At 42.0% G+C, this 25352-nt stretch overlaps 1 protein-coding gene across 5 annotated transcripts in view; it reads left to right on the forward strand.

Moving 5' to 3' along the window:
• Positions 1-25352, forward strand: part of LOC110534616 (oocyte zinc finger protein XlCOF7.1-like) — a 1104347-nt gene that overhangs the window by 219993 nt on the left and 859002 nt on the right. The window contains exons 1-6 of one of the 5 annotated variants that reach the window (XM_021619531.2): positions 7794-8321; positions 17170-17300; positions 17482-17655; positions 21006-21164; positions 21545-21656; positions 21981-22081. The exons of 2 other annotated variants lie outside the window; for them this stretch is intronic. In XM_021619531.2, coding sequence (XP_021475206.2) covers positions 8027-8321; positions 17170-17300; positions 17482-17655; positions 21006-21164; positions 21545-21656; positions 21981-22081 — 972 coding nt within the window. In that variant the 5' untranslated portion in view covers positions 7794-8026. Of the gene's footprint in view, positions 1-7790; positions 8322-17169; positions 17301-17481; positions 17656-21005; positions 21165-21544; positions 21657-21980; positions 22109-25352 lie in introns of those variants that run through there. 2 more of the 5 variants (XM_021619530.2, XM_036934448.1) reach the window with 2 other exon arrangements.

The following is a 25352-nucleotide window of genomic DNA, read 5'->3' on the forward strand; positions in this document are numbered from 1 at the left end:
ACCTGAATCCAATCGAGAATCTGTGGAAAGAACTGAAAACTGCTGTTCACAAATGCTCTCCATCCAACCTCACTGAGCTCGAGCTGTTTTGCAAGGAGGAATGGGGAAAAAATTCAGTCTCTCAATGTGCAAAACTGATAGAGACATACCCCAAGCGACTTACAGCTGTAATCGCAGCAAAAGGTGGCGCTACAAAGTATTAACTTAAGGGGGCTGAATAATTTTGCACGCCCAATTTTTCAGTTTTTGATTTGTTAAAAAAGTTTGAAATATCCAATAAATGTCGTTCCACTTCATGATTGTGTCCCACTTGTTGTTGATTCTTCACAAAAAAATACAGTTTTATATCTTTATGTTTGAAGCCTGAAATGTGGCAAAAGGTCGCAAAGTTCAAGGGGGCCGAATACTTTCGCAAGGCACTGTAGAATCACCTTAGGCAATGATTACAGCTGTGAGTCTTTCTGAGTATGTCTCTAAGAGCATGACACACCTGGAATGTACAATATTTGCACATTATTTTACAAATTCTTCAAGCTCTGTCAAGTTGGTTGTTGATCATTGCTAAACAGATATTTAAGTATTGCCATATTTAAGTCAAAACTGTATCTAGGCCACTCAGGAACATTCAATTTTGTCTTGGTAAGCAACTCCATTATAATTTTTGCCTTGTGTTTTAAGTTATTGTCCTGCTGAAAGGTGAAGTTGTCTCCCAGTGTCTTATGGAAAGCAGACTGAACCAGGTTTTCCTCTAGGATTTTGCCTGTGCGTAGCTCTATTCCGTATCTGTTTATCCTAAAATGTATCCTTAGTCCTTGCTGATGACAAGAATATTCATAACATGATGCAGCCACCACCATGCTTGAAAATATGAAGAGTGGTACTCAGTGATGTGTTGTTGGATTTGCCCCAAATATAACGCTTTGTATTCAGGACAAAAAGTTAATTTCATCGGCACATTTTTTGCAGTTTTACTTTGGTACCTTATTGCAAACAGGATGCATGTTTTGAAATATTTTTATTCTGTACAGGCTTCCTTCTTTTCACACTGTCAATTAGGTTAGTATTGTGGAGTAACTACAATGTTGTTGATTCATCCTATCAGAGCCATTAAACTCCCTGAGCGGTTTCCTTCCTCTCCGGCAACTGAGTTAGGAAAGATGTCTGTATTTTTGTAGTGACTGGGTGTATTGATACACCAGCCAAAGTGTAATTATTAACTTCATGTTCAAAGGGGTATTTAATGTCTGCTTTTTTCCCGCCCCCCATCTACCAAAAGGTTCCCTTCTTTGCGAGGCATTGGAAAACCTCCCTGGTCTTTGTGGTTGAATATGTATTTGAAATTCACTGCTTGACTGAGGGTGCTTACAGATAATTCAATATTTTTGGGGTACAGAGATGAGGTAGTCATTCAAAAATCATGTTAAACACTATTATTGCACACAGAGTGAGTCCATGCAGCTTATGTGACTTATTAAGCACATTTTCACTCCTGAACTTATTTAGGCTTACATACAGACTCAAGACATTTGATTTTCATTTTTAATTCATTTGTAAACATGTCGAAAAACATAATTCCACTTTGACAGTATGGGTTATTGTGTGTAGGCCGGTGACAAAATCTGAATTGAACTATTTTAAATTCAGGCTGTTTCAAAAAAGTATGTTGCATTTTGTGTTTGTACTGTGTAGGTTATATGATGTTTACAAATGCCTGTTTCATTACTTCCAGTCAAATAAAAAAAAATCCCAAGAAAAAAATGCAGTTTATCAACGTGGGAGGCCGAGCATCAAGCGGTACTCCTGCCCCACATGTAGGAAGCGCTTTGCTAGGGCAAACTATGTGAAGGAGCACCAGACCATTCACACTGAGAGGCACTATAAGTGCAAACTATGTTACAAGATCTTCTCTTTCCAGAGTAACCTTACCTGACATAGGAGTGTCCACAACGGGGAGACATGTTAGCAGTGTAGCTTGAGATGCACACTGGGAATATCTGAGAACCATTCTTTAGCTGACATATTATCAACTCCTCAAAAAAAGAAATGTCCCCTTTTCAGGACCCTGTCTTTCAAAGATAATTTGTAAAAATCCAAATACTTCACAGATCATTGTAAAGGGGTTAAACACTGCTTCCCATGCTTGTTCAATGAACCATAAACAATTAATGAACATGCACCTGTGGAACGGTCATTAAGACACTAACTGCTTACACGGTAGGCAATTAAGGTCACAGTTATGAAAACTTGGGACACTAAAAGAGGCCTTTCTACTGACTGAAAAACACCAAAAGAAAGATGCCCAGTGTCCCTGCTCATCTGCGTGAACATGCCTTGGGCATGCTGCAAGGAGGCATGAGGATTGCAGATGTAACCAGGGCAATAAATTGCAATGTCCATACTGTGAGACGCCTAAGACGGCGCTACAGGGAGACAGGACGGACAGCTGATCGTCCTCACAGTGGCAGACCACGTGTAACAACACCTGCACAGGATCAGTACATCCAAACATCACACCTGCAGGACAGGTACAGGATGGCAACTGCCCGAGTTACACCAGGAACGCACAATCGCCCCCATCAGTGCTCAGACTGTCCACAATAGGCTGAGAGAGGCTGGACTGAGGACTTGTAGGCCTGTTGTAAGGCTGGTTCTCACCAGACATCACCGGCAACAACGTCGCCTATGGGCACAAACCCACTGTCGCTGGACCAGACAGGACTGGCAAAAAATGCTCTTTAACGAGTCGCGGTTTTGTCTCACCAGGGGTGATGGTCGGATTCGCGTTTATCGTCGAAGGAATGAGCATTACACAAGGCCTGTACTCTGAAGCGAGATCGATTTGGAGGTGGAGGGTCCGTCATGGTCTGGAACGGTGTGTCACAGCATCATCGGACTGAGCTTGTTGTCATTGCAGGCAATCTCAACGCTGTGCGTTACAAGGAAGACATCCTTCTCCCTCATGTGGTACCCTTCCTGCAGGCTCATCCTGACATGACCCTCCAGCATGACAATGCCATCAGCCATACTGCTCGTGCTGTGTGTGATTTCCTGCAAGACAGGAATGTCAGTGTTTTGCCATGGCCAGCGAAGAGCTCGGATCTCAATCTTTTAAAGGAATTTCATTCCTTTATGTTCATCAACCAATTCAATTAAAACACTCTGCCCATTTCGAAGAATTTGTAAGATACTTATTTGCATAAAATGGACAGAGACCAGTCTCAAAATCAATCAATAGCGTTTATTCTCGAGAGTACTGAATATAATACAATGTACATTGGTTTATATACATCACATTTCGTTATAGCGTTTTGAATGCTGCTCCTCCTTCTCTCCGATACAATGGCAATATAGTTCACAAGCCTTCCCACATTGTCTGCCACCTGTTAAACAATCTACTACTAGCCCAAGGTCTCTCCCCTCCCTGGGTAGAGACAGGATGTCCTGTAAGGAACACAGCATTCCAGCCAGTCTGACGATAGCTCCATTTGTTTCTAACAAGGAACAGAAAGTCCTTGTTCTAATTCTTGACGAAAACTACTCACATTACATTCAGTATTATGATTATAATAAGATTCATACATCCATACAGTAACATATTAGTATTCTGTTTAGTTATAGTTCTAATTTAAATGTATACATCATTTAGTCATTATTCATAAAAATCCCTTAACACAATCCCATTGAGCACATCTGGGACCTGTTAGATCGGAGGGTGAGGGCTAGGGCCATTCCCCCCAGAAATGTCTGGAAACTTGCAGGTGCCTTGGTGGAAGAGTGGGGTAACATCTCACAGCAAGAACGGGCAAATCTGGTGTAGTCTATGAGGAGGAGATGCACTGCAGTTCTTAATGCAGCTGGTGGCCACACCAGATACTGACTGTTACTTTTGATTTTGACCCCCCCTTTGTTCAGGGACACATTATTCCATTTCTATTAGTCACGTCTGTGGAACTTGTTCAGTTTATGTCTCAGTTGTTGAATCCTGTCATGTTCGTAACATGTGTAAATATTTGTAAGTTTGCTGAAAATAAACGCAATTGACAGTGAGAGGACGTTTCTTTTTTTGCTGAGTTTAGTTTAGTTATGTTTAGTGCCTTGGGGTAAGGTTATTAACCACATACCCCTCATTAACTTGTCATTTGAAACAGACTTGAGTAAATACATGTTTTTAGAGAGACAGTAAACCTAGGCTAACACAAGGACAGTTTAATATTTACCTTACTGAGGTGATGTAGATGGAATAAAGCCATTTTATTATTTTCTACTCTATTCTTGGTAACACAATGTTCTTTCTAAACAAATCTGCTCTCAACTTGAAAGATACTGATCATAGGAGATTTGATGTGTAATGTAGTAAGCAGTAACGTATTTCAAAGAACTGCATGCATACATTTTTCATTTCACAACACACTTTGAGCTATGATGCCAACCAATAACATCCTTCTCTTCAGTGTAAACGGAAGTAAACAGTGGGAGAAAATGGCGGGATGTTTTTTGTTGGGCACGAAAGATGGCGTAAGTGGATGCTGAGTTGAAATCAAGCAGAGCGTCAAGCGAAGTTGGTGAAGACTAATGTTCTGAATAGACAAGTAGTATCGAAAACTGGAACAAAAAGTTAATTGTCTAAAATTGGAGTGGAGGATGTGTATGAATGATAATGAATCGCTTCTTGTTGGGATGCATTTGTTGAGTAAGGATGTACAGAATATGTGGGAGACCCATTTAAGGTGTCGAAAATGTTGAAGTATGCTCTTGGGAAAAGTCTGTCAGAGCAACCAGGAGTGGTCTTACTTTGATTAATTGAATATCTGAAGAACAGAGGAAGATTGCAGTGAGCCTCACAAGAATCCGGACACAAGTTTCTTTTGTTTTGAACTTCGGAGTAGAGCCCCTGTCAAAGGAGTCATATTTTATTTGTTTAACTAGGAAAGTCTGTTAAGAACAAATTCTTATTTACAATGACGGCCTACCAAAAGGCAAAAAGGTCTTCTGTGTGGACAAAATGTAGGAAAATACACACGACAAGAGAGCAACCACAACACTACACAAAGAAAGACCTAAGACAACAACACAGCATGGGAGCAACACAACATGACAGTGCATGGTGCCTGGCGTCTGACCCGTTGTGAATGGAGAAACATCGTCTGTCGGTCCTGTTGTTTTTTGATTCAGAGCAAATACCTACGCACGTGAAGCTCAGTTATGTAAGACATGCTGTAAGAGCTTTCGTCCCCAAACCTTTGCAGTGCAAGAATTGTAAAGGATTTGGCCATGTTTCAAAGTGTGTGCAGACAGATGGAGTATACTGAAGAACGGTGTGTAGAAGGATGACGGTGTTGCAATTGTGGTGGGAATCATGATCCCGAGTTCCTGGAGTGTCCTATAAGGGTCATGGAGATTGAGGTGACAAATGTTAGGGCGATCAATCGAAAATAAAAAATGGAAAAGTGGTTTGTGCATATGTATTCACCTCCTTTGCTATGAAGTCCCTAAATAAGATCAGGTGCAACCAATTACCTTCAGAAGTCACATAATTAGTTAAATAAAGTCCACCTGTGTGCAATCTAACTGTCACATGATCTCAGTATGTATACACACCTGTTCTGAAAGGCCCCAGAGTCTGCAACACCATAAGGGGCTCTCCAAACAGGTCAGAGACAAAGTTGTGGAGAAGTACAGATCAGGGTTGGGTTATAAAACAATATCAGAAACTTTGAACATCCCCATTAAATCCATTATTAAAAACAAACCTGCCAAGAGAGGGCCACCGAACAAAATTCACGGACCAGGCAAGGAGGGCATTAATCAGAGAGGCAACAAAGAGACCAAAGATAACCCTGAAGGAGCTGCATAGCTCCACAGCGGAGATTGGAGTATCTGTCCTTAGGACCACTTTAAGCCGTACACTCCAAAGAGTTGGACTTTATGGAAGAGTAGCCAGAAAAAAAGCAATTTCTTCCATGAACAAGTGTTGGTACACGTTCAACTACTTCAACGATTTTCATTGGCTGATACAAAATTTGTTACAGGAAATAATCAAAGCCACCTGGTGAGATTAGCATAGGACTAAATGTGTAAATGTTTAATGGGAAATGTGCTAGTTTAACGTGTCTTCAGAAAGTATTAATACCCCTTGATTTATCACACATTTTGTGTTACAGCCTGAATTCAAAATAGATTAAATGTATTTTTATCTCACCCATCTACACACACAATACCCCATAATGATAAAGTGAAAATGTATTTGTATTAATGTTTAGGAAATACAGATATCTAATTTGCATAAGTATTCACACCCCCGAGTCAATACATGTTAGAATCACCTTAAACAACAATTACAGCTGCGAGTCTTTATGGGTAAGTCTCAGCATTGCATACCTGTATTGTACAGTATTTGCACATTCATTTTTCAATTCTTCAAACTCTTGTCAAGTTGGTTGTTGATCATTGCTAGACAGCTAAGTCTTGCCATAGATTTTCAAGCCTATTTATGTGAACTGTATCTAGGCCCCTTAGGAATATTCAATGTCATCTTGGTAAGCAACTTCATAGTAAATGTGTGCATATTTGGCCTTGTGTTTTAGGTTATTGTCCTGCTGAAAGGTGAATTTGTCTCCCAGTGTCTGTTGGAAAGCAGACAACCAGGTTTTCCTCTAGGATTTTGCCTTACAGCTGTGAGTCTTTATGGGTAAGTCTCAGAGCATTGCATACCTGTATTGCTCTATTCCATTTATTTTTATCCCTAGTCCTTGCCGATGACAAGCATATCCATAGCATGATGCATCCACCACCATGCTTGAAAATATGAAGAGGTGGTACTCAGTGATGTGCTGTGTTAGATATTTCCCAAACATAACGCTTTGTATTCAGGACAAAGTTAATTTCTTTGCAACATTTTTTGCAGTTTTACTTTGATGCCTTATTCCAAACATATTTGTATTCTGTACAGGTTTACTTCTTTTCACTCTGTCATTTAGGATAGTATTGTAGTAACTACAATGTTGTCGATCCATCTTCAGTTATTCCTCTTGCACCCATTAAACTCTAACTGTTTTAAAGTCACCATTGGCCTCATGTTGAAATCCCTGGACGGTTTTCTTCCTCTCCGGCAACTGAGTTAGGAAGGACACATGTATTTTTGTAGTGACTGAGTGTATTGATACACCATCCAAAGTGTAATTAATAACTTCTCCATGCTCAAAGGTATATTCAAGGTATTTTTTTTATTCTCACCCAGCTACCAATAAATGCCCTTCTTTGCAAGGCATTGGATTACCTCCCTGGTCTTTGTGGTTGAATTTGTGTTTGAAAGTCACTGCTCGACAGAGGGACATTACAGATAATTGTATGTGTGGGGTAGAGAGATGAGGTAGTTATTCAAAAATCATGTTTAACATGATTGCACACAAATTGCACGGAGTCACTCTGACTTGTTATGCAAATTTTTACTCCTGAACTTATTTAGGCTTGCCATAACAAAGGGTTGAATACTTATTGACTTTAGACATTTCAGCTTTTCATTTAAATAATTTGTGGAAAAAAAAATATAAAAACATAATTCCACGTTAAGGTTATGGGGTTTTGTATGTAGGCCAGTGTAAAAAATCTAAATGTTATTAATTCAAAAATGAAGACTAAAAACTAATTGTGGAAAAAGTCAAGGGGTTTGAATACTTTCTAAAGGAACTGTATTTGTTGGGTGGTTGTGCAATTTCTTATTTCCTTTTTTTGTAAACGAAATGTGCAATACACGCCCCGACCTGTGTCAGGCAGCAATACACAACAAAACGTCTAGTCTGCCGGAAAACTACACGAAGAAAAACTAGTAAACGGAAGTGAGCAGTGACCAAGACTACCTTAGCGGTTTTATAGTTATTTCGACATTTATTAACTCAAAATAAGACAAATATAATTTCATAGCAACACCTACCTACCACAGGCAGTATTTAATTCGCGTTAGGGGCAGCACTTGGTTAATTGATGTGTTATTTAGGTAACGCTAGCTAGCTGCTAAGGTTAACTGACAATGGCTAACTGTAATGGTAACGTTATGGTTTTTCACACTCAAATAGCCTCCATCATGGAGGTGCTAGCAAACGCAGCCGTGGCAGAGATCTGTAAACTCGTAGACGACGACTATGCAGTGTGTCGTTTAGAAATAACTCAAAGCCAGAAAGAAAACAGGACATTGCGGAGGAAACTACAGCTACTGGAACTGAAGGTGTCACGGGAGCGCGCAGAGAGGACAATGCGAGAGCGTGTCCTCGGCAACCGTCCCAGAAGTGTCAAGATCCTCGACCGATACAGAGGAATGGCAAGAGGTACATTTAGCCCCGTTCCCCTCTGCTCATGTGTTTGGATTGTATGCAATAATTAATCTGATGTGATTACTTGGATGTCTTGCAGAAAATTGTTAGTTTACATCCTTGCCAATTCTAGACAATCTCAAAACTGACCGAGAACACATTTCTTTTATATTGGGAATTCGGTGTATATTTTCTCTCGTCAATAGCTACCAAGCATGAGATAATACGATTTCGGATTAAACAAAGCGTACCATGACAATAATATTTTGAATCAGAAGATGGAGATATATCCACCACTTTTATTCGTTGTTGAATTATTATTATTTACGGATTTCAATAGTTCTTAAATAGCATTCATTTTTCCATAGTTGCGGTCTCTGTACAGCTATTACAGTGCCTTCAGAAAGTATTGACACCACTTGACTGTTTCCATATTTTCTTAATAAATTGCATGGACTCACTGTGTGCAATAAGTGTTAAACATGCTTTTTGGATGACTACCTCATCTCTGTACCCCATAAATAATTATCTCTAAAGGTCCGTCAGTTGAGCAGTGAATTTCAAAAGACCAGTGAAGGGCACCTTGACAGAGCGTGAATAATACAAAATAAGGTGTAAAAATTGTACAATCCACGTGTGCAAAGCTCTTAGACTTATCCAGAAAGACTTACATCTGTAATCACTGCCAAATATGTATGTCTTTGGAACTTGTTCAGTTTGGCTCAGTTGTTGGATCTTGTTATGTTCATACAAATATTTACTAGAGGTCGACCGATTATGATTTTTCAACGCCGATGCTGATTATTAGAGGACAAAAAAAGCCAATACCAATTAATCGGGCGATAAAAAAAAAAAAACTAATAATAATAATAATTTTAAATGTTTTTTTTTTTTTAAATAAATGTATTTGTAATAATGACAATTACAACAATACTGAATGAACACTTATTTTAACTTAATATAATAAATACATCAAAATCAATTTAGCCTCAAATAATGAAACATGTTCAATTTGGTTTAAATAATGCACAAACAAAGTGTTGGAGAAGAAAGTAAGTGCAATATGTGCCATGTAAGAAAGCTAACGTTTAAGTTCCTTGCTCAGAACATGAGAAAATATGAAAGATGGTGGTTCCTTTTAACATGAGTCTTCAATATTCCCAGGTAAGAAGTTTTAGGTTGTAGTTATTATTGAAATTATAGGACTATTTCTCTCTATACCATTTGTATTTCATTAACCTTTGACTATTGGTTGTTCTTATAGGCACCTCAGTATTGCCAGTGTAACAGTATAGCTTCCGTACCTCTCCTCGCTTCTACCTGGGCTCGAACCAGGAACACAACGACAACAGCCACCCTCGAAGCAGCATTACCCATGCAGAGCAAGGGGAACAACTACTCCAAGTCTCAGAGCGAGTGACGTTTGAAACGCTATTAGCGCGCACCCCGCTAACTAGCTAGCCATTTCACATCACATCGTTACACCAGCCTAATCTCGGGAGTTGATAGGCTTGAAGTCATAAACAGCAGAGCTGCTGGCAAAACGCATTAAAGTGCTGTTTGAATTAATGCTTATGAGCCTGCTGGTGCCTACCATCGCTCAGTCAGACTGCTCTATCGAATCATAGACTTAATTATAACATAACACACACAAATGCGAGCCTTAGGTCATTAATATGGTTGAATCCAGAAACTATCATCTCGAAAACAAGACGTTTATTCTTTCAGTGAAATATGGAACTGTTACGTATTTTATCTAATGGGTGGCATCCATCAGTCTAAATATTCCTGTTACTTTGCACAACCTCCAATGTTATGTCATAATTATGTAAAATTATGGCAAATTAGTTCAATGAGCCATTGACTCTGCGTGCAATGAACGCAAGAGAAGTGACACAATTTCACCTGGTTAATATTGCCTGCTAACCTGGATTTCTTTGAGCTAAATATGCAGTTTAAAAATATATACTTCTATGTATTGATTTTAAGAAAGGCATTGGTGTTTATGGTTAGGTACACGTTGGAGCAACGACAGTCCTTTTTTGTGAATTCGCACTGCATCGATTATATGCAACGCAGGACACGCTAGATAAACTAGTAATACCATCAACCATGTGTAGTTAGTTATAACTAGTGATTATGATTGATTAAGTTTAACGCTAGCTAGCAACTTACCTTGGCTTTTACTGCATTCGCGTAACAGGTGTGCTCCTCGAGGCAGGTGGTTAGAGCGTTGGACTAGTTAACTGTAAGGTTGCAAGATTGAATCCCAGAGCTGACAAGGTAAAAGTCTGTTCTGCCCCTTAACGAGGCAGTTAACCCACCGTCCCTAGGCCGTCATTGAAAATAAGATTGTGTTCTTAACTGACTTGCCTAGTTAAATAAAGATTAAATAAAAGGTGCAAAACAAAACAAAAAAATTGCCGTCCAAAATTACTGATTTCCGATTGTTATGAAAATTTGAAATCGGCCCTAATTAATCGGCCATTCCGATTAATTGGTCGACCTCTAATATTTACACGTTAATTTTTCTGAAAATAAACACAGCTGACAGTGAGAGGACGTTTCTGCATTTCATTTTCAATACATTTCATGACAAGCATTCTAAATTTGGACATTCTGACATAAAATGTTTTATTGTAAACATAAACATTGGGTGCCTGGAGAAGAGAGGATTTCCCATTATTGCATTTTTACCACCAGCCAATGTGATCACATCACACCAGAAAAGCTCTTGCCATTCAAATCTCCCCGCCAATTCACTGTGAACACTGTAGCCTATTTTTTTATCCAGCAAGCAAGAGCAAGGTGCTTCTTTCGTCAAATATACTGTACCAGTCAAAAGTTTGGACACAGCTACTCATTCCAGGGTTTCTTTATTTTTACTATTTTCTACATTGTAGAATAATAGTGAAGACAAACTAAGAAATAACACATGGAATCATATAGTAACCAAAAAGTGTTTTTTTTATGTTTCATCCTTTGCCTTGACAGCTTTGCACACTCTTGGCATTCTCTCAACCAGCTTCTCCTGGAATGCTTTTCCAACCATCTTGAAGGAGTTCCCACATATTCTAAGCACTTGTTGGCTGCTTTTCCTTCACTCTGCGGTACAACTCATCCCAAACCATCTCAATTGGGTTGAGGTCAGATGATTGTGGAGGCCAGGTCATCTGATGCAGCACCCCATCACTCTCCTTCTTGGTCAAATAGCCCTTACACAGCCTGGAGGTGTGTTTTAGGTCATTGTCCTGTTGAAAAACAAATGATAGTCCCACTAAGCACAAACCAAATGGGATGGCGTATCACTGCAGAATGCTGTGGTAGCCATGCTGGTTAGGTGTGCCTTGAATTCTAAATAAATCAGACAGTTTCACCAGTCAAACACCACCACACCATCAAATCTCCTCCATGCTTCATGGTGGGAACCACACATGGTGAGATCATCCGTTCACCTACTCTGCGTCTCACAAAGATACGGCGGTTGGAAACAAAAATCTAACATTTGGACTCGTCCGACCAAAGGACAGATTTCCACTGGTCCGTTGCTCGTGTTTCTTGGCCCAAGCCAGTCTCTTCTTATTATTAGTGTCCTTTAGTAGTGGTTTCTTTGCAGCAATTTGACCATGAAGGCCTGATTCACTCAGTCTCCTCTTGAACTCTAAGTATTTATTTGGGCTGCAATTTCTGAGGCTGGTAACTCTAATGAACTTATCCTCTGCAGCAGAGGTAACTCTGGGTCTTCCATTCCTGTGGCAGTCCTCATGCGAGCCAGTTTCATCATAGCGCTTGATGGTTTTTGCGACTGCTCTTAAAGAAACCTTCAAAGTTCTGGAAATGTTCCTTATTGACTGACTTTCATGTCTTAAAGTAATGATGGACTGTTTCTCTTTGCTTATTTGAGTTGTTCTTGCCATAATATGGATTTGGTCTTTTTACCAAATAGGGCTATCATTTGTATACCCCCCCCCCATAGTCAAAGGTATATGAAATACAAATGGTATAGAGAGAAATAGTCCTATAATTTCAATAATAACTACAACCTCACACACACACACTGCTCAAAAAAATAAAGGGAACACTTAAACAACACAATGTAACTCCAAGTCAATCACACTTCTGTGAAATCCAACTGTCCACTTAGGAAGCAACACTGATTGACAATACATTTCACATGCTGTTGTGCAAATGGAATAGAGAACAGGTAGAAATTATAGGCATTTTGCAAGACACCCCCAATAAAGGAGTGGTTCTGCAGGTGGGACCACAGACCACTTCTCAGTTCCTATGCTTCCTGGTTGATGTTTTGTTCACTTTTGAATGCTGGGGGTGCTTTCACTCTAGTGGTAGCATGAGACGGAGTCTACAACCCACACAAGTGGCTCAGGTAGTGCAGCTCATCCAGGATGGCACATCAATGCGAGCTGTGGCAAGAAGGTTTGCTGTGTCTGTCGGCGTAGTGTCCAGAGCATGGAGGCGCTACCAGGAGACAGGCCAGTACATCAGGAGACGTGGAGGAGGCCGTAGGAGGGCAACAACCCAGCAGCAGGACCGCTACCTCCGCCTTTGTGCAAGGAGGAGCAGGAGGAGCACTGCCAGAGCCCTGCAAAATGACCTCCAGCAGGCCACAAATGTGCATGTGTCTGCTCAAACGGTCAGAAACAGACTCAATGGGGTGGTATGAGGGCCCGACGTCCACAGGTGGGGGTTGTGCTTACAGCCCAACACCGTGCAGGACGTTTGGCATTTGCCAGAGAACACCAAGATTGGCAAATTTGCCACTGGCGCCCTGTGCTCTTCACAGATGAAAGCAGGTTCACACTGAGCACATGTGACAGACGTGACAGAGTCTGGAGACGCCGTGGAGAACATTCTGCTGCCTGCAACATCCTCCAGCATAACCGGTTTGGCAGTGGGTCAGTCATGGTGTGGGGTGGCATTTCTTTGGGGGGGCGCACAGCCCTCCATGTGCTCGCCAGAGGTAGCCTGACTGCCATTAGGTACCGAGATGAGATCCTCAGACCCCTTGTGAGACCATATGCTGGTGCGGTTGGCCCTGGGTTCCTCCTAATGCAAGACAATGCTAGACCTCATGTGGCTGGAGTGTGTCAGCAGTTCCTGCAAGAGGAAGGCATTGATGCTATGGACTGGCCCGCCCGTTCCTCAGACCTGAATCCAATTGCGCACATCTGGGACATCATGTCTCGCTCCATCCACCACAGACTGTCCAGGAGTTGGCGGATGCTTTAGTCCAGGTCTGGGAGGAGATCCCTCAGGAGACCATCCGCCACATCAGGAGCATGCCCAGGCATTGTAGGGAGGTCATACAGGCACGTGGAGGCCACACACACTACTGAGCCTCATTTGGACTTGTTTTAAGGACATTACATCAAAGTTGGATCAGCCTGTAGTGTGGTTTTCCACTTTAATTTTGAGTGTGACTCCAAATCCAGACCTCCATGGGTTGATACATTTGATTTCCATTGATAATTTGTGTGATTTTGTTGTCAGCACATTCAACTATGTAAAGAAAAAAGTATTTAATAAGAATATTTCATTCATTCAGATTTAGGATGTGTTATTTTAGTGTTCCCTTTATTTTTTTGAGCAGTGTGTGTGTGTATATATATATATATATATATATATGAACCTTTGGGCAGAATTAAACTTGGTTAATGCTTTTAATGCTTTTCTAGAGTCTGAGTTATTTACTCTGAAAAATAAGAACCTAACAACATGGCACTGAAAATAATTGATATACTACAAGAGAGCCAAGGAAGTGGTTAGGTATGTGAAGGGTCATCAAGTTCTTGCAGCAATCTACCTCACCAAGCAAAGTGAGAGGAATAAGAGCACCACAATGAAGCTGCTCAGCAACACCCATTGGGGTGGTGTTGTCATCATGTTTGACAGTCTCCTGGAGGGTAAGGAGTCTCTCCAAGAAATGGCCATATCACAGTCTGCAGATATGGACAGCCCCGTCAAGAGGATCCTCCTGGATGATGGATTTTGGGAGAGAGTGGTAAGTAGCCTGAAACCTATAGCAGTAGCCATTGCAAGGATTGAGGGAGACAATGCCATCCTGTCTGATGTTCAGACTCTGCTTTCAGATGTAAGAGAAGAAATTCATTCTGCCATGCCCACTTCACTGTTGCTCCAAGCAGAGGAAACTGCAGTTCTGAAATACATCAAAAAGCGTGAAGACTTCTGCCTGAAGCCCATACACGCCACAGTGTACATGTTCGACCCCAAGTATGCTGGCAAGAGTATCCTGTCTGGTGCAGAGATCAACAAGCCCTATGGTGTCATCACTACCGTGTTTCGTCACCTTGTCCTGGATGAGTGCAAGGTTCTTGGCAGTCTGGCGAAGAACACTTCTAAGCAAGGGCTTTGGGCTGGAGATGCTATATGGCAGTTGTGGCAACATATCTCATCAGACACCTGGTGGAAGGGATTTTGTGGATCTGACGCTCTTTCCCCTGTTGCCACCATCATCCTCCAAATCCCACCAACATCATCCACCTCAGAGCACAACTGGTCCTTGTTTGGGAACACACAAACCAAAGCCCACAACAGGCTTACCAAATACAAGGGTTGAAAAATTGGTGCCCACCCGGGCAAATTTTAGGCTTTTTGAGTCTGACAAGCTATCCTCAACTAGGTTGGAAAGTGACAGTGAAGATGAGGCCTCAGAGTCTGATGTTCAAGAGGTGGACATTGAGGTCGTCCAGGGAGAAGACATGGAAGCCTGAGAGGAAGACAACCAAAGCTTTAGTTTCTAGTCTATAATTTTACCGATGTATGTTGAAAATGTTTTTGGGGAGATGCGATGGATCATACAATATTTCCTTTTGTTGTTCAGTGAAATCATCCCATGTGAAGAGTCAACTCTTAATGTTCAATTCGTAACTAAATTGTTATTTTTTTTATTTCTATTGGAAGGATTTAATAATGTGCAATTATGTCTAATTATAAGGTAAAAGGTTTGTCTCCATATGATATCGTAAATATATCCAATGTAAAAAAAACAACATTTAAATGGTATTAATATTAATTTGCAAATATTTCTGTTTATTTCCGTTAATTCCCACAAAGTTTTCACCTCTGAATATTCCCCAAAATGTGCAACCCTAGTCTTGAACAACCAATAAGTAGCGATTGTAGCATTCTGTCTCGTTCATGGGGCCCATTAGATCAATGGTGATCCTCTCCTTAGGTACTCCCAAGCGGACAGTGCCCCTAGGTGCTTGGGGCTTCCTCGAAGGTCTGGCTTTAGCGGCACAGCTGGTACATGTACGACACCATAGTGTGACATCCTCTCTATTTCGGTACCAGTAGTGTCTTGTCTGCAGCCGGGCATTTGTGCATTCCACGCCAATGTGACCACCTACTGGGCCGTCATGCATCTGCTTCATGATACCTGTCCCGAACACACGAGGTAGGAGTATCTGTGGGTAAAACACTGCGCCTTCGGTACAGTAGAAGCACCATAAGAGAAATGAGACATAGTCTCTTCCACTGGCTCCTATATGCCTCAGTCGCTGGCCCGACTGGCGACACAGGCCCCCCACGATGGCCGTTCCTGACCTTCCTCGAGCCATCTCTTCACGAGGCCCATGTCAGTCAGCCATTTGAGCTTGACGTAATTCCTCAATAGTCAGTCCATTAAACATTGAAACGTCGCTGGTGTGTTGCAGAGCCCTAAAGGCATCACATTTCACTCAGAGGCCCTTCCTGCTGCAGAAAGCGGCCACCTTACCGTCGCTGGAAATAAGTTCTACCTGCCAGTAGCCTGACGTTAAGTCCAAAGTGCTAAACCATTTGGCCGTCGACAGGGTATCTAGAGTGTTTTGGATACGAGGAAGTGGATATGCATCCTTAACAATATGCTAATTTAGATCCCTGTAGTTCACACAGACAGTATGGCTGGTCCTTTTTGCGTACCATAACTAATCGGCGAAGCCCAGCTGCCGTGGCTTGGAGAGGCTACTCCGGTTTCAAGACTTTGCTGGTCTGCATTGAGCTGTTTTTCCTAATGTCCATTCAAAAAAGTATAAGTGAGGGGGAACAAATAGAACTGAAATGAGCATAAGATTGTAAAAATGTAAGCAAGTCATGATGACCAGCCAGTGCAAGGAATGAAGACAGGTGCCAGTTCTGCATAACTTTCTTCTTATTAAATCAAATGTAGCTCGATTGAATCTTGTAGGCTAATATTTTTTCTATCATTATTTCTCTCTCTCATGACGGAGTCATCTTTGAACAACATGATCTTGCATTGACACTGCCTTCTCACAAGGGAATTACCGCAGCAGGCATTGTCTTATGTCAGAGCGCGTTGGATTCTGCCATCTGACGTAGGTTTATTGTTGTTAAAATTCATTCTATTTTGCCAAATTTGTGCGGGCGCCATGTTCCATAACGTTGTCATGGAAAATATTAATGCTGCCAACTAACAATCAGCAACCTTGCAGTAAATCCGTCTGCATAATGAATGTTGAAATTGCCAAACGCCCAGTCTCTTTGGAAAATGACAGGACTGGAATGTTAGCTAAGACTGGTACCGAGACTAACTCCTGAACAAAGTGTGTCATAAATATGAAAATATGTTCTAAATCAGGGGAGGATGGATAAAAATCCAATTTTTGGGGCAGGCTTGGCACACTTTGTTTAAGAGCTATTGAAGATAGCATATATATAAATATTTAAAAAGGTATGGACTCGTTTAACTCCCCTGAGTTCTGCAACAAAATTGTACGCTTCGCCCTCGTGCGGCAATGTTTGCAAACACAGAAAGGGGTCTACACCGTTGAGCAGACAGTAGCTAATCTAACAACCTATTTTCCCCCCATCACTCTCTCAGGTGAAGGACATCTCACTGAAGGCCACAGGAGCTTTGTGAAGCCAGCAGGACACAGCACATGGACAGATGAACAACCAATTACTGTTGATGAGGGGACTGGAACCTCAACCCAGCACGTTATCGTGATAGAGGTTAGTGGAATAGAGTTGCATTAAAATGTGTTACTTTGTAAATCAAATGTGTCCTCAGCTATTCACTGTCTTACATGTACATCCTCATTTATCTGCCATAGGGGAGCTTGTGAGACTTCTCTTCGACATTGTTATCCAATTCAACCATTGTACCGATAATAACCACTTCTTTTCTTGTCAGTCTGCAGATGCAGAAGCTGCAGGTCCTGGAGTCAAGCAGGAGAGGACTGAGGGACAGAAGGACACACGGCACAGCAGAGACATCCAGACTGGAGAGTCTGGTGCGCCCCCTGTAGCCACGGAGAATCCCACTACCACCCCAACACAGCCAAGGACCCGACACAGCATCACGGAGGTCAGTGGAACGCAGAACATCGTTCTCAAGTCAGCGACAGACACCAAGACGTTAACTGTAACACACAGGCTCTTACACACAGGTTCTGGCCACATATCAGAACCAGAGAGACTGGGGGTGCGGAGACTGGGCTGTCCTCCTGCCCCCGGCTCAGAGTGTTTACCAGGATTTCACCAAAGCCAGAGGACGGTTCATTCAAGTGGTCATGGTGAATCGTTAGACTCTGGCAGTGATGATCCGTCTTGTTCTTACACTACAGAGATGGACCCTGGCAACATGTCCTTGTGTTTAGAGACACAGACTGATCTGTCTAGAGGGGACTGGAACCATTACAGTAGTAGTGTATACTCTGAAGGGTGCCGAGATAAGAAAGGGGAGGGTCTAGTCGTAGATGAAGTGACTGTGAAATTGGAGGGTGACGTTGCCCCCACATGGAATGCAGATAGTAACCTAGGAGATGGACACCCACAGGGCAGAGATTTCTTAGATTACAGGGAAAGCTTAGAGACATTTCCAAATGTTGCGACTCACTCTCCTTTACACTTGTTTAGGGATCACGACCCAGTGTCCACATCGATGGTTCCTTCCGATTCAGACAGCCACGTCCTTTTCGATCAGGGTTTGAACCCAAATGACAGGGCTAGAACCCAGGCTCAGGGAGGGGGAGCCACATCAAGCAATAGTAAAGAGAAACGGTTCAGCTGTACCCAGTGTCACATGCGCTTCACCGAGGCTGGCACCCTGAAAAGGCACAAGAGGGTCCACACAGGGGAGAAACCCTACAGCTGCCCCCAGTGTGAGAAGAGGTTCTCCCGCCAGGACCATCTAAAGATGCACCTGAAGATCCACACGGGAGAGAGGCCGTTTGCCTGTATGCACTGCGGGAAGAGGTTCTCAGAGAGGAGCTACCTCAAGATACACCTGCAAAAAAACCATTCCATAACATAGAAAGTAATCATTCCACTCGATAGCTTCTGATATTTAGATTAAACCCTGTATTGAAGGTAGATTCAGCAAGATGACGTACAGTGCCTTCGGAAAGTATTCAGACCCTTTGACTTTTTCCACATTTCTTTAGGTTACAGCCTTATTCTGAAATTGATTAAAACGTTTTTTCCCCCCTCAAATGGACACACAATACCCCATAATGAGAAAGCAAAAACAGGTTTCTAAATTTTTACTAATTAATTTTTTTTTTAAATATGACATTTACTTAAGTATTCAGACCCTTTACTCAGCACCTTTGGCATCAATTACAGCATCGGGTCTTCTTGGGTATGACTCTACAAGCTTGGCACACCTGTATTTTGGGAGTTTCTCGCATTCTTCTCTGCAGATCCTCTCAAGCTCTCAGGTTGGATGGGGAGCATTGCTGCACAGCATTTTCAGGTCTCCAGAGATGTTGGATCGGGTTCAAGTCCACTCAAGGACATTCAGAGACTTGTCCCGAAGCTACTCCTGCCCTGTCTTGGCTGTGTGCTTAGAGTCATTGTACTGCTGGAAGGTGAAACTTCGCCCCAGTCTGAGGTCCTGAGCGCGCTGGAGCAGGTTTTCATCAAGAATATCTCTGTACTTCGCTCCGTTCAGCTTTGCCTCGATCCTGACTAGTCTCCCAGTCCCTGCCGCTGAAAACAAAACAAAAAAACAGCATGATGGTGCCAGGTTTCCTCCAGACATGATGCTTGGCATTCAGGCCAAAGAGTTGAATCCTGGTTTCATCAAACCAGAGAAGCTTGTTTCTCATGGTCTGAGAGTCTTTAGGTACCTTTTGGCAAATTAAGTGCGCTGTTGTGCCTTTTACTGAGGAGTGGCTGCAGAGATGGTTGTCCATCTGGAAGGTTCTCCCATCTCCACAGAGGAACTCTGGAGCTCTGTCAGAGTGACCATTGGGTTCTTGGTCACCTCCCTGACCAAGACCCTCCTCCCCCGATTGTTCAGTTTGGCATGTTGGCCAGCTCTAGGAAGAGTCTTGGTGGTTCCAAACTTCTTCCATTTAAGAATGATGGAGGCCACTGTGTTCTTGGACTTTCAATGCTGCAGAAATGTTTTGGTACCCTTTCCAAGATCTGTGCCTTGACACAATCCTGTCTCAGAACTCTACAGACAATTCCTTCGACCTCATGGCTTGTGTTTTGCTCTGACATGCACTGTCAACTGTGTGACCTTATATAGACAGGTGTATGCCTTTCCAAATCATCTCCAATCAATTGAAATTACCTATAGGTGGACTTCAATCACGTTGTAGAAACATCAAGGATGATCAATGAAAACAGGATGCACCAGAGCTCAATTTCGAGTCTCATAGCAAATAGTCTGAATACTTATGTAAATACGTTTTTTTAAATGTAATCTTTTTCACTTTGTCATTAGGGGGTATTGTGTGTAGATTGCTGATGCTTTTTATTTAATCCATTTTAGAATAAGGCTGTAACGTAACAAAATGTGGAAAAAGTCAAGCGGTCTGAATACTTTCTGAAGGCATTGTAGTAGATGCATGCACAAAGCAAACCGCAGTAATGGATCAATTTCCACAACAAACAAGCGTGTTGAAATGCAAGGCCCAGACATTGTGGAATATATAAGTCACATTTAGAGGACAGCAGGTAGCCTAGCGGTTAACAGCTTTGGGCCAGTAACCGAAAGTTGGCTGGTTCGAATCTAAGACAAATCTGTGTGCCCTTGAGCAAGGCACTTAACCCTAATTTCTCCTGTAAGTCGCTCTGAATAAGAGTGTGCTAAATGACTTAAACATGTAAAGGTAAAATGACAAACAGTATAGCATAAAAAGTATGTTACATATTGTGTTTGTATTGAGTAGGCTATATGATGTTCACAAATGCCTATTTCATTACTTCCAACTACTTTTTATCCCGAGACACTTTTAATGAGAAAAAGAATGCAGTTCATCAAGTTCATGTCTAGTTGAAACGTGTGTATGTGTGGTTTTCATCTGGTGTATTTAAAGCTTGTTTATGGTTAATAAACACAAAATGTGACACTTCATTCCAAGACTTTCATTGAGACTCTTTAGTATACATCACATCTAATCTCACCCTATTTTGCATACACCTGACAGCGCTTTATAACCAATATACCAACACATACCTACATACTAAGAAATACCTACTGTACACGTCAAAATAATTTAGTCAGGTTTGTCTGACTTTTGACTATCTGACTATTTACCCACAACATCATATTTATATCCACCATGATGGGTTTAACAACAATGAACTACAGTATAGGACTCGGACGTAGTGGGGATGGGTTAATACTCCATGGTGAAAGTGTCTGTGTGTATATGTACCTGAGGGAGTGTATGTCTAATCTGTATCACCTGTCTCTTCCAGGAGGGTTCAGAGGTGCTGCTGGTGAAGGAGGAGGGGTGTGAGGAGAGTCTGCGGAACCCTGAGGGGACCATGGTCATGGAGGACAACGAGACTACACCTCCTCTTGAACCCACAGAGGAACCAGCTGAGCAGCACAGGAACACACACAGTCTCACTGAGGTGAGCCCTCTGTAAACTACTGTCTGAATTATATTAGGTCAGGGCCCAAATCCACAAAGACTCTGAGTAGGAGGGCTAATCTTTGATCAGTTTTGCCTTTTAGATCATAATGAATGAGATTATATGGAAAGATCCTAGATCAGCACTCTTTGTGGATACGGGACCAGGTCTTGATTAATTTTGTCTTAAGTGTGGGACCATGCCTTTGAATTATCAAACAATTAAAGAGTGTAAAGTAATCAAATCAACTAATACTTTTGCATAGTAACAAATTAACTGAATGTTGCATAGTACTCATACCCCAATCAGAAGATGCTCCATAGCAGGGTGCTCATATCAGATTTCTGATCCAACATCCCCTCACTCTGTGTCTCTTACAGTCAGTAGACATGGAGGATGGGAAGAATGACCTGCTGCTGGTCAAAGAGGAGACGGTAGAAGACGGACCAGAGAGCATTGACCTGCAGAGTGGACTAAAGATGGGGGAGCAAGGTAAGAGTGAAATACATATAACCCATTGTCTTCCGACAGGTGGCATCGCTTCTATGCAAGGCCCATCCCTCATCAGTCCTGGAGTAATCGTCTCACTATCTGACGTAAGACAATGCCTATAGTCTACATACAGTAACAGATCTTCAAAAGGAAAATTGATGCGCCAGGCTATTTTTTTCCTCATTCATAAAATAAAATCAATAGAACGTATGTTTACATACGAAAACACATTATAATGGCTGAACTTGACCAGTTAATTTACCAAAATGAAGTGAGTTTTCCCTGTCATGTTTGGAAAGTCTGTTTTCTAACCTCTTCCTGCAGGTGGTTGGCTGGAGGCTAATAGAGGAGACTGGGCAACCATCTTGGATTCCCAGACCCTGACCGGTGCAGCCAAGAGCCCAGGGGACGACATCACTGAGCAGGTCAGGACCAGAGGTGACATAGTGGAGGTCAGTGGATGGGACTGCGTCCTCAACTCAGGCTAGGGAATAACATATTAACCACAACCAGAAACACAGTCGAAAAACAAAACACACCACAGGTTAATTGAGAAGGGTGTGCTTGAGTGGATGCACATAACTCTGCAATGTTGGGTGTATTGGAGAGAGTCTGTCTTAAATCATTTTCCACACAGTCTGTGCCTGTATTTAGTTTTCATGCTAGTGAGGGCCGAGAATCCACTCTCACATAGGTACGTGGTTGCAAAGGGCATCAGTGTCTTAACAGCCCGATTTTCCAAGGCAAGAAACTCTGAGCGCAGCCTTATCCAGAAATCTGGCAGTGGCTTCTGATTAAATTTGATTTTCCCAGAACCGCTTGTTGCAATTTTGATGAGGCTCGCTTGTTCAGATATCGGTAAGTTGACTGGAGGCAGGGCATGAAAGGGATAACTATTCCAGTTGTTTGTGTCATCCCCTTCGGGAAAGTACCTGTGTAGTTGCACACCCAGCTCACTCAGGTGCTTTGCTATATCACATTTGACATTGTGCGTAAGCTTGAGTTCATTTGCACACAACAAAAATCATACAATGATGGAAAGACCTGTGTGTTGTCCTTGTTAATACAGACAGAAAAGAGCTCCAACTTCTTAATCATTGCCTCAATTTTGTCACATTGAATATAGTTGTGGAGAGTCTCTGTAATCCTAGATTCAGGCGAGAAAAAACATCATAGGCCAGTCATGTGAGAAACTCGTCATCATGCAAGCGGTCAGACAAGTGAAAATTATGGTCAGTAAAGAACTTTAAGCTGGTCTCTCACTAAAAACAGTGTCAATACTTTACCCCTTGATAACCAGCGCAATTCTGTATGTTGTAAAAGCGTTACATGGTCGCTGCCAATATCATTGCAAAATGCAGAAAATACACGAGAGTTCAGGGGCCTTGCTTTAACAAAGTTAACCATTTCCACTGTAGTGTCCAAAATGTATTTCAAGCTGTCAGGCATTCCCTTGGCAGCAAGAGCCTCTTGGTGGATGCTGCAGTGTAACCAAGTGGCATCAGGAGCAACTGGTTGCACGCACGATACCACTCCACTATGTCTCCCTGTCATGGCTTTTGCGCCATCAGTACAGATACCAACACATCTTGACCACCAAGTCCATTTGATGTCACAAAGCTGTCCAGTACTTAAAACAATATCCTCTCATGTTGTCCTGGTTTCCAGTGGTTTGAAGAAGATAATGTCTTCCTTAATTGATGTAACGGACATATACCAAGAGCTGTGACTGGCCCGCCACGTCTGTTGACTCATCCAGCCAACACATATAATTCACTGACTTGTAAGCGAAGCAGTAATTGTTTCAAAACATCTCCTGCCATATCACTGATGTGTCATGAAACAGTCGTTTGATGAATGCATTGTCTATAGTTTTTTGGGCCTTTTCCCCCAGCATTGTCCCAGCCATATCTGTGGAGCAGGAAGAATTAAGTCCTTCACAATAGTATGGGGCTTGCCTGTCCTAGCCACTCAGTAGCTCACCATATAAGACAATTCTAGCCCCTTATTAATGCATATGTTCCTTTGATACATGTCATCTTTATTCTCAATCAAATGGTCATGTTTCGTTTCTAAATGTCTGCGCAAGAGTGAAGGCGTCCCACGAGAAGGTAACGGTTAATGTGATTGGATGTTAATTATTTGACTAGGCTACCTGTAGTTGACGTTGTGTTGTTATTTCGCAGTGAAAACGAGGCTACTCAGGCAAAAAATAAACCTTGTCCAAATGTATAGCCCCGTTGGAAAATATAAATTTATGGTTTGAAAATGTGAAGAAAATTGTAAATGTGAATCACATTTTTATTTGGCGTACACCAGTTTGGGAATACCTGCACACGGGGAACAAACCGTTTGGCTGCCATCTGTGCCAGGTCAATGTTTCACACTTGTCCAGATGTAGCAGCAGAGAAATCCTACAGCTGCACCCCAGTGTGAGAAGAGGTTCTCCTGCCAGCACCAGTTGAAGAATCACCCGAAGGTCCACATGGGAGAGAAGCTGATCGCACTGCGGGAAGATGTTCTCGGGGAGGAGCTACCTCAGGATACACCAGCAGAACATGCACTCGGCCCATGTATAGAGTATAGTGACATGCAATGTAGTACTAGTTAGTTTGTTGTTAATTCTGTTGATTGTGGATGTAGTAGGGAACTGGTTGAGGTGAACTGAGGAAGGAATGAGTATGATGCGGCTGAGTAGATATGGTGATGGTTGGTGTGATGTCTGTAAAAATGTTTCACCGATTAAGTGTCATGTTTACTTGACAAAGTAGTGAAGATGTGTGTGATGAACTTTTTCCAAAGTATTCTAAATTGTATTTTATTAAAGCGAAGGTACAGAAAAGTCTAATATCGACAATGTACTCAGGTTCTCCCTCATTTAGAGGCACAACCCAGTTTCCCTTTTTATAAAAAATAGTTTAAGACAAAAGAGGAAGATACTGTATAAATGGGTCTGTATAGAGCAGATCGGGTTCACATTATTTAGGTAAAATGCCTAATGCATAGAGTTCTAGTAGCCTATCAGAAGCTCATATAGCTTATTCAGGTCTAACAAAGGCCAAATCTGAAACCAAATACGGAACATAATGTAAGAAATACAGCATGGCTACAATGCATGGTTTAAAGATGAAAATGCAATTGGTTTTGCATGAAATGCACTGAGAATCTCACTGCAGATAGGTACTTATCACAGTGGGAGGTCGTTCCTTCTCTTGCAAGAATAAAAGCGGTACCTGCTGTGTGCCGAACCGGTAGCGACGAACCTGCCGTTTCTACTTGCAGAATCATAATGCTCGTCATTGGCCAACAACTTGACTTTGAGCCGAGAGCACGAACTGGGGGAGTAAAAGGACTGACAACAAAAGGGGGGGAAATAGGGCATTTTCTCTACATCCACGGTTAAACGTCATGAGCCAGTCACTCTTCATATGCAGTGTAAGCATTGGATGTTAACGTTAGCTAGCTAAGTGCACAGACGCAATGCATACAACAGTAAATACTTCCTCCCAGCAACCTAACCACTGTAGCTAGTAATGAAAGCAAAATGGATTAGTTTCCATGAAACAGCTACCTGTGTTAGTGCAGTGTACTTAGCTAGCTATATTGTGCTAGCTAGCGAATATGCTAACGATAGCTAAACATTTGGCCATGGTCTGGTACTGGCTGTCGACACTGTTCAGAGGTACTGTCGGCAGG

The sequence above is a fragment of the Oncorhynchus mykiss genome, chromosome 10, assembly GCF_013265735.2.
Source record: "Oncorhynchus mykiss isolate Arlee chromosome 10, USDA_OmykA_1.1, whole genome shotgun sequence".
Classification (NCBI taxonomy): Eukaryota; Metazoa; Chordata; class Actinopteri; order Salmoniformes; family Salmonidae; genus Oncorhynchus; species Oncorhynchus mykiss.